At 36.3% G+C, this 13,390-nt stretch overlaps 1 protein-coding gene across 13 annotated transcripts in view; it reads left to right on the top strand.

Annotated features, from left to right (window-relative positions):
• The window catches only part of ERC1 (ELKS/RAB6-interacting/CAST family member 1), a 505,760-nt gene that overhangs the window by 122,200 nt on the left and 370,170 nt on the right, over positions 1 to 13,390 (top strand). For all 13 annotated transcript variants that reach the window (XM_053225651.1, XM_053225649.1, XM_053225652.1 and 10 more), the window contains one exon: positions 273 to 440. In XM_053225651.1, coding sequence (XP_053081626.1) covers positions 273 to 440 — 168 coding nt within the window. The remainder of the gene's footprint in view (positions 1 to 272; positions 441 to 13,390) is intronic.

The following is a 13,390-nucleotide window of genomic DNA, read 5'->3' as shown; positions in this document are numbered from 1 at the left end:
TAAGAGATTTTGAAGAGTATTTAGGAAACACAATAATTGAAAACTGGGATATCCCTATTTGTTGAAAACCTGGTTTTTTGTTGTTGTTGTTGTTGTTGTTTTTTGTGGTGGGTGGTTATCCAAGATTAGGTGATACAAAAAGATAAATTGTGTTTTCTCATAAAACTAATGCTATAGTTAGTATTTTGTGACTCAGATCTGTCAAAAAGATTCAGATCAGAGGTGATTGTTTCATTTCTTTTTTACTTACAATGTTCTGTTTTTTCCTCTAGATTGGTCAGGTGAAGCAGGAGCTGTCCAGAAAGGACACAGAACTACTAGCCCTACAGACAAAGCTAGAAACACTCACAAACCAGTTTTCAGACAGTAAGCAACACATTGAAGTGCTGAAGGAGTCCTTGACTGCTAAAGAACAAAGGGCTGCCATCCTACAGACCGAGGTAAAATGAATTCTGGAATTTTCAGGGAGCCAATTCCTTGGCACCTTTCATGTGCCAATTCCTTGGCACCTTTACCTGTGCTGTTTTTGTTAGATTTGGGAGATATGAATGATGTAATGATTAATTCTTTAGCAGTGTGATCAGTTACTGTAGTAAAAATGTAACTATCTTGTTTCAGTTCTTAGATCTAATAAATTAAATCTGGTGCAGTTTGTGCATGTTTTTAATTCTTTAGACGTTCCCTAAGTTTGTGCTTCTAACATTATGAAATGTAACGATAGTTGTTAAAAAGAAATCTAAATGAGTATTTTGTTCTGACCCATGTGAATTTTCTAGTCGTGAATGACAGTGACCTTGGTTACCCTGTGTTTAGATTATTAAGTGTTCTTAATTTTTGGTATAATGAATAGCTTTATGTAGGCAAACTGCAGAATCTAGAAGTGTTTTAGATCTTGTTTTGAATAATAGATTGTTAGATGATGTGCCTTCATTTCCTGTTTGAAAATAAAGTTATTATTTTTAGAGATCTTAGATTATTTAGTTTTTCAGCCCTGATTTTAGGTAGGAATACCCTAAATAATTCCATACAGATGAGAATCTATCATAATTGTAATGATCAAAGAGAAGGAATTGATGATGTTATTTTGATTTACTATCTTAAATATTTTTTTAAAGATATAGTGAAATAGGGAATTTAGGTAGAAATAGGTAAGTAGTTCTGCTTTAACGTTTTTTATTTATTTTTGAGACAGAGAGAGACAGAGCATGAACGGGGGAGGGGCAGAGAGAGAGGGAGACACAGAATCTGAAGCAGGCTCCAGGCTCTGAGCCATCAGCCCAGAGCCCGATGCGGGGCTCGAACTCACGGACCGCGAGTTTGTGACCTGAGCTGAAGTCGGACGCTTAACCGACTGAGCCACCCAGGTGCCCCAAGTAGTTCTGCTTTATAGAAGAAAAGGCATACAATGTGGATTAGTTTTTTTTCTTTTCATTTAAAGAACCAGATAGGTAAATAAGGGCATAGTTAGGGAAAAGGGAAAAGAGGAATTAGGAGTAAAAAGAAGGTATAAAAACATAGACCCAGAAGATTGAGAATCTTCAAGTGAGGAGGAATGGGTAAATGGCCAAAACTCTTTCATGTAATATTTTATTTTTGTACAGTTTGGGACTTCGCTGAAAATGAGGGATTTGGATGATATGTTTGTAATTTTCCTTATAACCTATACTGTTTCTATTTCAGTCATGTCTCATGTTATCATGATAACTTCATTTTCCCTCACAGGGATATTTTGGATAAAAGTAGGTTTTGGCTGCAGGACCATAGTTTGAAATTCAGCTTTACCACTTATTCTCAGGTACATGATCCTGGGTTATTTAACTTCATTGTGCCTCACTTTCCCCACATCTGTAAGATGACAAGAGTAGGAGTGTCTGCCTCATCAGCCTAGTGCCTGGCACGCAATAAAATCTTTGTCTATTCGTTATTGTCATCATTATTGCTATTGTAATAAAATCAGCTAATATATAATCTCTGAAAATATTAAGAGAACACAGTTGGTTTTCTCTTCATTGGCATAAACTTTGTTTAGAAGATATGCTCTTTCATATGTTTATTAAGCTAATTTTATGTTCATCCAGGGAATTACAAATATAAAATTATCTGGAAAATGTTACCTGCACAATTACTAATGGCTTTATTAGAATTTTCACCCCAGTAACTGGTGTGCATGCAGTACTGCATAACGGTCAGAAGAGGGTGCCAGTGTTTTAGAGGTGAGCCTACGTCCAAGTTTACTACTGTGATAGCATTGGCTGGTGGTGGCAGGTGTGTGAATCAGAGAACCAGGCAGTTGGTTAATGATAATGCAAACATTTAAAAGCTTGTCACAGTCTAATAAATTACTTTTTCCTCTTGGCAATCCATCCTTTTCTTTGTACCCCTCTCAAATAATGTTCTTATTCGCTAGGTCTCATACAGATGAGCTCGTGATTGATTTCTTGTACCATAGAGACTAAAGACTATTTGTGGTCATTCTTGAATGGTTCTTATATTTGTTTTTAGCCATTATGGAAGTAACTGAGTTTCAGTGATTACCCCTATAAGTTACTAGGACAAATTGCTCAAATATGACTATCTCATCCAAAAGGATGACAGTGTAAAAGCTAATGTTTACCTTTTGAATCTAGGATGATTATATGAATGTGATATGCCTGTTTGTTAGCATGTACTTTTTTTTCTCAAATTACATTGGTGACATTTGACCAGGGTCACTTTTTCCAAAGTATCTTTCTCATGAGAGCCCAATAAAAGGTAGTTTGAACCAGCTCTTTGAACAAAGTCTCATATATTTTCTGTAATTTGTTCTTAACTGATCTAGTTCTCATTTCTTCAGCTGTCTTGGACTTTGATCTAATGCTTACATCACTAAGCATGTGTGAAAAAGAACATGGATCAAGGAGTTTTTAAAAATCCTTAAAGTAAAATGGGGATATGGGAAAAGACCTGATTTTTTTCTTTTCTTTTTTTTTTTTCCTGTTCATGGTCCAGGGAATGAGGCCCTCTTGTGATGGGCAGTGTACAATATATATAGTATCTCTGGAATTGCTCCTGTTTTATGAACATCTCTTCTAATCTGTTAACCTTCACAGAAGTGGTCTGGATCTAGTAACATAGTGGTTAAAAGCATGGGCTTTGGAGTCAGACCTAAATTTGAAATGCAACTGTCTGTGTTCATTAGTTATGTGATGTTGGATGAATTACTTTACCTCTTTAATCCTTTAATTCCTCATCTGTAAATGAGGATAATGATAGTACCAGCTTCCTAAGGTTTTTGTGGCTAGAATAGATGTTTAATTATGTAGCTCTCCTCTGAATTTAGAGGGAATTATTAAATGTCAGTGGATTTCAAATATTTTTAAATATTTATAAGCACTTTTATTTGATCTCTGTTGTTTTATGTGATCCTCAGATTAATGGTATGGATTAGGTAAGATAAGGATTGTTGTTTTTATTGTTGAGAGTTACATGAAGTTTTAAATTAGCACATTACTTTTGATTGGCACTTGGGGCCACTCTCACTAATACCCTGGGACTTTCAGGAAATTATAATATAATATTTTCAAGAAATTTTCTATTTTATGCCCACTTTCTTGTTTCTAAGTCTTGATGACGTACCATGGACCTTACAATGAATTTATTTTGTTTGAGTTCTCAATGAGCAGAGCTGATTTTATCAGTATGTTAAAATAATGGAAGCCTTATTGTCTCAAAGTAATACAATTTTTTTCTTTTCCAGAACATTTAATTTTAGAATTCTATTTATTTATTTATTTTTTAATGTTTATTTTGAGAGAGAGAAAGAGAGTATGCCCATACACACAAGCGGGGTAGGGGCAGAGAGAGAGAGAGAGAGAGAGAGAGAGAGAGAATCCCAAGCAGGCTCCATGCTCAGTGCAGAGCTTGATCTCATAAACTCTGAGATCATGACCTGACCCAAAATCAAGTATCAGATGACACCCTGACACCCAGGCGTCCCTAGAGTTCTGTTTATTATAGGTGAATGGTATCATCCATTTCTTACTGACAGTTTATAGGAAGTGGCTTTTCTTTCAGAGTTGGTCAGAGACTCAGCATCCAGCACAAAGTAAAGAACTGCCCAGGTTCTAGCATGTTTAGGCACTGGAGCTTAGGCATTGTTGTTTGACATGCACCTTCTGCTTGCATTCCCAACCAAGCGCCCCAATATGCTGTGCTCTTCAAACTAGAGTTTTGACTTCCCCAGTATACTTAGAGTTAGTAATACACCCTTAGGGCTAGAGTGCATTTGAGAGATAATCTAGTTAAAAAACATATTTGATAATACCTAACATTAAATGCTTTCTGCGTATCATGCAGGGGTGTATACTTTCTTTCATTTTCTTAGTTAGCATTACAGTAATCTTCTAGCAAATAAGAATTGTCATAATGTTTTATAGGTGGCACACTGAAGCTTGGAGAGATGGAGGTTACATGACTTACTGCCTGGGATTCAGAGTCTGATCAATTGAAACTCCGGAACTTATGTTCTTGATCATAATGCTATAATGCCTCCTTGTGTGGAATCTGAATATATGTGTATATATGAAACAACTCAGAATAAAGGAGGATTTGGCATCATGTGGTGGTTTGGGATATTTTTCAGTGACTGTTTCTCTCCCAGTGTTCTAGGTGGATCATTGTTCCATTACCATTGTGAGCAGTGTTTAGCCAGGTATGAGTCATGGGGTAGTGGTGGGGGCAGGTACTGCAGTATAACATTGGTGTGGTATTCAAGTGAGCTTGTGAAGATGGCCTGTCTAGCTTCTGAGTGCCTCTTCTTCTTTCTCATTCCCTCTATACCTGTGTAGAAGATCATTTTAGAGAAAGAGTGTTGGCAGAGTAGAGGTACATATTATTATACCAGAGGCTTTCAGATCTGGGGGGCTCCCTGCCACCACCACCAGTCTCCCAACTCCAGTGGTGAATTAGCACCATTCACAGTGGTGAACGTGTCTTGTTTGTGGAGATGCTAATAATGATAAACTTGAGAAAATGCCAGGAAAACATAAGTGTTAAGTATTGCTGTTAATATACTAGGAGAATAAAAACAGTGTATAAATTTCAAATGTTCAGTATAAAATTTAGTCTATCTAGTGGAGAATAGAAAAGAATGAGGCAGTGAGGATGGGGAGAAACAAGATGGTATGTAGACACCAAAAATGTTGGCCAAAATTGTATGAATATGGGAAAGGCAATATATGCAATGAGTTAAACGTAGATTAAAATACAGACCTCAAGGTGCCTGGGTGGCTCAGTCAGTTAAGCATCCAACTCTTGGTTTCAGCTCAGGTCGTGATCTCACAGTTCGTGGGTTCAAGCTCTGCATTGGGCTCTGTGCTGTCAGCGTGGAGCCTGCTTGGTATTCTCTATCTCCCTCCCTATCACTCCCCCCCCCCCCCCCACCACTTGCACTGTCTCCCTCTCTCTCTCAAAATAAATAAACTTAAAGAAATAAATAAACTTAAAAAAATACAGACCTCAATTGGGCTAAAAAATAAGATACAGAAATATCCTGTCAATAAGAGTTAAGCATAAAACAAAAAAATAGCAGAATTAAAAATAAAAAATAGATAAAATTTGGGGTGCCTGGGTGGCTCAGTCAGTTAAGCGTCCGACTTTGGCTCAGGTCACGATCTCATAGTTTGTGAGTTCGAGCCCTGCGTCGGACTCTGTGCTGACAGCTCGGAGCCTGGAGCCTGTTTCGGATTCTGTGTCTCCCTCTTTCTCTGCCCCTCCCCTGCTCATGCTCTGTCTCTCTCTATCTCAAAAATAAATAAACATTAAAAAAAATTTAAAAAAATAGATAAAATTTAAAAAATAAAATAAAAGGTTTATCAAGAAAATATGCCCTCCCACTTATTTTAACATTAATTAAATTATCTTTTAAGGCAAAGAAGTCATAAAGCACAAAGAGCGATGTTATGTACTGATAAAAAGAGCAGTAGATCAAGAAAATAAGATGATTGTGAACATTTATGCATCTAACAACATTGCCTTTAAATGTGTAAAACAACAGTGGTGAGAAATAGATGAAACCAACAGTTGCAGTTGCTCATTAGTACAGATTGCTTTCAGAGCTTGATCAAAGAAACAAAAGTAAAAAACAATTCAGAAAATTTCAATAACAATAAGCTCAAATAGGTATTCTGTAAAATATTGCACTAACTGATATAGAAAACACTTTTTAAGAACTTCTTGAATAGTCATAAAAATCAAATGTGTTAGGCCACAGAGGATATGTCAAAATTCCCAGGAATTAAAGTCACCTGGACTGTGTTCTTTGACGCCAATGTAGCAGAATTAGAAATCAGTAATGAAGGGGCATCTGGGTGGCTCAGTCAGTTGAATGTCCGACTTTGGTTCATGTCATGATCTTATGATTCATGAGGTCAAGCCCACATTGGGCTCTGTGCTGACAGCTCAGAGCCTGGAGTCTGCTTTGGATTCTGTGTCTCCCTCTCTTTGTGCCCCTTGCCTACTCACACACTCTCTCTCAAAAATAAATTAAAAAAAAAAATCAGTAATGAAGAATTGCAACATAAAACAAATAAATTTGGAATCTGAAAATGTAGTACTTTTTAGTATAATCGACACATAATATTACATTAAGTTTCAGGTGTACAACTCAGTGATTTGTTTATGTTATGCTGTGTCCACCACAAGTATAGTTACCATCTGTCCCATTATGTTGCTGTTACAATATCATTGTATTCATTATGCTGTGCATTTATTCCTGTGACTTATTTATTCCATATTTACAAGCTTGTACCTCCCACTCCCCTTCACCCAATTTGCCTAACCCCTCACTCCCCTGCCCTCTGGCAACCATCAGTTTGTCTTCTGTATTTATAGGCCTGATTGTGCTTTTTTTATTTATTCATTTTTTTGTTTTTAAATGCCACTTAGGAGTGGAATCATATGGTATTTGTCTTTCTCAGTCTGACTTACTTCACTTAGCATAGTATTCTCTAGGCCCATTCATATTGTCTCAAATGGCAAGATCTCATCCTTTTTATGGCTGTGTAATATTTCATTGTATACATATCATGTTTTCCTTATCCATTTGTCTATTGATGGACACTTAGATTACTTCCATATCTGGGCTTTTGGAAATAGTGCTGCAGTAAACATAGGGGTGCATGTATCTTTTTGAATTAGTGTTGAAAATATACTACTTAATGACCATGGGTTGAAGGAGACTGGAACAGAAAGCAAAAGAAAATCTGTGGGGTACAACTAATCCTCTAGTATCTAGAGGGAAATGTCTAGTTTTTATGTTTATTGGAAAATAATAAAGAATAAATGCAAATAAGCTAAGTATATAAGTCTGGAAACTAGGAAAAAAATAACAAAACCAAGAAACAGTAAAATGGAGGGTAACAGATACTAAGTAAGCAATCAGTAGAGGATAAAATAAACTAAGTGTTGTTTTAAAAAGGCTAATCAGATAGGAATGTCTCTTACAGAATGATAAAGAACTACTAGCACCATACAATTTAAAAATAATAAAAGACATTTATAAGCAATTATATTCTGATAAGCTTATAAAGACAGAACAAAAGAATACATTTCTGGAAAATGTGACAAAGTAGGTTCAAGAATTAATAGAAAACATGAACAGTAATCATTATAGAAAATTAAAATGGTATTCAGCCTCAACCCTATCTCCTTCTAAATCCTGTGACTTGGCTTGCCAGGAGAGCTTTATAAAACATTAAAAAATAATCATTTTTTATATTTAATGTTTTCCAAAAAGTAGAAGAAGCAAGAAAGCCCAAGAATCTACAAGAGGATACAAGGAAAAAGAAATAAATTCAGAGATCTGTTGTTATCAATAAGTGGTATGATTTAATACTGTAAGATATCAGTTCTCCCCAAATTAGTATTTACATATTTTTCAATTCCAATGAAAATACTCAGCAGTATTTTTTTAGAAACTCATTTTACTTTTAAGTTTTACATGGACAAGTCACAAAAGATGTATCATTTCACTTGTATGTGGGACCTAGAAAAGTCAGATTCATAAAGATAGAAGGAGAATGGTGGTTGTTATGAGCTGGGGAGAATGGAGAAGGTTTTTTTTTTTTTTTTAAGTGGAACAGTTTTTGTTTCGTAAGATGAAGGGAGTTATGGAGATTGGTAATACAGCATTGTGAATGTACTGAACACCATTGACTTATACACTTAAAAATGGTGAAGATGGCAAATTTTATGTTATGTGTATTTGACCACAATTGAAAAATTTTAAAACTTACGTTGACAAATAAAGCTATACTAACATTAAAGTGAAGAAAAAGAGGAAAAGATGGGTAGATCTGCCTTAATAGATTTGAAAATATACCACAGAGCCATAAACCAACCGGAATATTCACCCTGGAATTGTGTAGTACTGGCAAAGGAATGGGCAAATAGACCAGTGGGAAAAAAGAGAGTTTAGACGTGTATATAGATGGGACCATCATAAACTAGTGCACATTAAAAGAGTGTTAGAAAATTGACATACAGAGAATGAAATTGGCCGCCTATCACATACCAGATAAAACAGTGGACTCCATATTGTTTAAAGACCTCAGTTTGAAAGGGAAACCTATAAGCCTAATTAATGAAAATGTATATTAGGTAGGATACATTTAAGATACATTTTAAATGACGCCATCAAATTTAAGTATTTCCATTCAAGAAAAAACTCTACTGGCAAAGTTAACAAATATGTGACTGATTAGAAGATATTTTCACTGCCTCCCAAAATAACAAAGATTGGAATATAGAATAAACAATGCTTATAAATCAGTAAGAAAAAGAGACTATAGGGTGAGAGAGAGGATTTAAGTAGGCAATTAACAAACAAGGAAGCCTAAGGGTTAGCAAATAAATATAGCATGGGATCCTCAATTTTGGAGACAATGAAATATATTCCATTGTTCAAATTGGTAAAAATTAGAAATTGAGTTAATATTCAGTGCTTGTAAGGTATATGGCATAGTTGGCTCCCACTGGCTCACAGGAGAACATATATTATAAGGGTGCTCACTGTAGAACAAGGAATTGAAGGCGGCCCCAACGGTTATTTCTAGAGGGGTTGGATAAGTAAAATATAGTGGGTATATACTATGGGATACTATGTAAAAGTCAAAAGCAGTGATCTTAGAAGTAATCATAAGGTCATGGATATATATATATATTTAGAAGTAAGAGAATGAGGTATATAGCATTCATATGAGTTAAAAAATATGTATAAAAAATAAGCCTCTATATTTTTAAGTTAATGCATATTCAGTTACATATTAAATATATTAGAATGGCTGCATATTGATGGAGGAATGGATATTGGATGTGGATGGAAAAATAATAAGGCACAATAGAACTTTGCATGAGTCAATGATAGTTTTAAGTGAACTGAAGATTGAGTAATTTATTTCTTTCTCCAAGTTGATGAAAGTGTGAAAACAGTAATTCTGACTGTGTAACTACTGTGAGGTATGTCGGGTATGGTGTATTTACCACATTGATTCTCAGAGTTGTTTGGTTTATCTCTCTGACAGGGCAGATGTCTCTGTTTTTTCTCATCCCTTCCAACACCGAGCGTCTGTCAACAAGGACTCTACAGTTGTTCTGAAGGGTTATTCTTTTTGGTAACTAAGGGGCTTATATTTTAATGCTGACATGTGGAGAACAGACATTGGCCCTAAATGGGGTACAGATTTGAAACCGAGTAAATCTAGGAGTTTTGTGAGAAAAAGTGGATTAGAAAAAAATTAATCCTACCAGTATTAATTGACAATATTAGAAACTGACTTACCTGATTTTAGAGTTGGAGGAAAGGTGTCTTCTCATAAGCTTTGAGTTTGAATATGCATAGCTGCTGTCAACATAGATTTCAGCCTAGTCCACACAGATTCCCACAGGTAAGAGCCCTGCTTAGAATGAACTTACTACCCCAAATTAGTTAATCACCTATGGAATTTATTCTGAACCAATATCAGAAGTAAGAACAAATAAGAATGATTAGACCCTTAGGAACGTTGGATAATAGAAAGAGACCATAAATGAAATGATTAAAGGATGGAGAAGTAAGCATAGGAGCACTCTTTAGAATGGAAGAAAAAAAATACAACTTATTGGGCTGTTGTTTCAGGACCATTGAGAGTAAAAGCTGAGCAGTGTAATAAAGGGCAACACTAGCTGTAGTTGTTTAGTGTCTTTTAATCTTGGCTTTGCCAGTTACTTGTTAATGTAAGTTGATACTTTCTGTGCTTCAGTTTCCTCATTTGTGAGAATAGCATTACCTTCTAGAATGTTATGAGAGTTAGTGCATGCACATATAGCACTCAATAAATACTACCTTGTTACATACATGAAGGAAGGATTTAAAACATGAACAAAGGGCAAAACACTGTACATAATACCAGGCAGGTTGTTAAAGAACAAAACAGAGTTTTAGATACGAAATATATAATAACTAGGGGTGCCTGAGTGACCCAGGCAGTTAAGCATCTGACTCTTGATCTCGGCTCAGGCCATGATCTCATGGTTTGTGAGTCGAGCCCTGTATCATGCTCCATGCTGATGGTGTGGAGCCTGCTTGGGATTCCCTCTCTCTCTTCTCTCTCTCTCCCCCTCCCATGCACTCTCTCTTTCTTAAATAAATAAATTAATTAAAACTATTAAAAGAAATACGTAATAACTAAAGTGGAAGAACAATGTAGTAGTAAACTGCAAAGTAGAGCTGCAGAGACAGTGAATTGGAAAATACATCTGAGGAGACGTTATCCGGAGAGCAATAAGACACATAAGAAGATAGAAATTAAAGAGAAGTCTGTCAAAATAGAAATCTAACATATATAAGGGAGTTTCAAAAGGGGAGGATAGAGGAAATGGGAGGCAATTTTAAAAGAGATAATTGCTGAGAATATTTCTGACCAGATGATAGGAATGGACCTTCTGTTTAGGAGCAAATAATTCTTGAGCAGGAAGATATCCTCACCTACCAAAAATCACAATGAAACCATAGATAAACTGATTTTAAAAGCCACCAGAAATTTGGGGTACCTGGGTGGCTCAGTCTGTTAAATGTCTGACTCTTGATTTTGGCTCAGGTCATGATCTCATGGTTTGTGGGTTCAAGCCCCGTGTTGGGCTCCACACTGTCAATGTGGAGCCTGCTTGGGATTCTTTCTTTCCCTCTCTCTCTGCCCTTTCCCCACTCACTCTCACTCTCTCTCAAAATAAATAAATAAACATTAAGGAACAAAAGCCACGAGAGAGGAAAGATAGTTTACCTATGAAGGATTAACAGGCCCACAGTAGGCTTTACAACAGCAACAATAGGAGCAAGAGAGAATATGGTAGGGTAAAACCTTCAAAGTTCCGTGAAAACCTTAGACAACTCCTGTTTCTTTCTTTTTTTAATTTTAAAAAAATGTTTATTTTTGAGAGAGAGAGAGAGGGAGGGACAGAGAGAGAGGGAGATGCAGAATCTGAACCAGGCTCCAGGCTCCAAGGTGGCAGCACAGAGCCTGATGCGGGGCTTGAACTCAAGAACCATGAGATCATGACCTGAGAAGAGATCTTTAACCGACTGAGCCACCCAGGTGCCCTCTCAGTTCATAATTCTGAAGCCGGTGAAACTATCATTTATCACTCGAAGTAGATTAAAGACTTTTTTCCAGACTACCACAGACTGAGAGTTTACTCCCTATGGATCACATAGAAAGAACTGCTAAAAAGAAAAAATTGTCTCTACAAAGAATGGGTGAGATTCAAGAGACAATAGTAGAAAAAGGATATTAATGTGACAAGTAGGAAAAAAAAAACAATCAAATATCAATGTAAGAATTTGGCACAAACCTAACAACAATAGTGTCATTAATACCAGAACTCCAAAATTAGTTAAGGTTATCCAGTAAAAGTGAAGACTTTTGGAGAAAGATCATAAAAGGTAGAGCTTGTCACTTGCTTCTCCTTGTTGGTATGAGGTTGCTAAATGATAGAGCAGGTGAAATTCTGCATCTAGATTGCTTTTGTCTTCTCCATCCAGAAGAATATCATAGGACTGAAAAGAGTAGGTTGTATATTCTAATAGTGGAAAAATGAAAATGAATACCCAAGATGTGTGAGAAGAGAAATTATAAGAAAGTATTCAAGAGATCTATTCAAAGTGTGATTCTGAGATCAGCAGTGTCTACTCACCTAAGAACTTAATGGAAACAAAATCTTGAGTCATACTTTAGACCTTTGAATCAGAGTCTACATTTTAAGCGTCCTTAGTCTGTAAAGTGCTGTAAAATGTTTTGTTTTGTTTTGTTTTTGGCTAGGACAGTTTAAATCCCAGGTGCAAATTAAATTACTAATCAGTTATTGATTATCATTTAGGAATCATGAAGATGATAGCAGTTTTTAAGATTGGCTTTGAGCAAATGGCACTATGATTTTCAAACAAGAGAACAAAGAGGATTGCCACCTCTGTGCACCTAAGCTTTTTCCTAAGTGCTATTTTATTTTATTTTTTTAATTTTTTAGTGTTTATTTTTGAGAGAGAGAGAGAGAGAAACAGAGCATGAGTGGGGGAAGGGCAGAGATGGAGGGAGACACAGAATCCGAAGCAAACTCCAGGCTCCAAGCTGTGAGCACAGAGCCTGACTTGGGGTCAAACTCACAGACTGTGAGATCATGACCTGAGCCAAATTCGGACGCTTAACTGACTGAGCCACCCAGGTGTCCTGCCCCCTAAGTGCTATTTTAGAATGGAATATTGAAGGATCTTGAGGTGAAATGGTCATTACTGAAAGTCAACATTAAAACTAGGTCATCTCAGGGATAGCTGTGTGACTTATTCAGTTGCGTATCTGACTTTGGCTCAGGTCCTGAACTTGGGGTTACCAAGTTCAAGCCCCACATTCGGCTTGCTGCTGTCAGTGCAGAGCCCTCTTTGGGTCCTCTGCCCCTGTCTCTCTGCCCCTGCCCCACTTGCATTCTCTCTCTCAAAAATAAATAAAAACATTTAAAAAATAAAAAAAAATTAGGTCATCTCAGGCTAATTTTATATTATTCTTGTGTCTGGTAAGATATATAAGATATATCTTATAGTTTATTATTCTATATCTAGGATTTCCAGTCTGGAAGATCAGGAGTATATGAGAAATGTAGTAGACCTATACCTCTTCAAGGCACTGGCAAGGCAGTGTAAATAAGATGGAGAAATGGAAGCTGGATAAGATGGTAATTAGGTTTCTTCATAACCTTAAATTTACTTTTCCCAAAAGGTGATGTTTAATGATGTATGTTAACTTACATAAAAATTTCTGGTAGTGGGGCGCCTGGGTGGCGCAGTCGGTTAAGCGTCCGACTTCAGCCAGGTCACGATCTCGTGGTC

The sequence above is a fragment of the Acinonyx jubatus genome, chromosome B4, assembly GCF_027475565.1.
Source record: "Acinonyx jubatus isolate Ajub_Pintada_27869175 chromosome B4, VMU_Ajub_asm_v1.0, whole genome shotgun sequence".
NCBI classification, from domain to species: domain Eukaryota; kingdom Metazoa; phylum Chordata; class Mammalia; order Carnivora; family Felidae; genus Acinonyx; species Acinonyx jubatus.
This window is presented reverse-complemented; position numbering and strand designations above follow the sequence as displayed.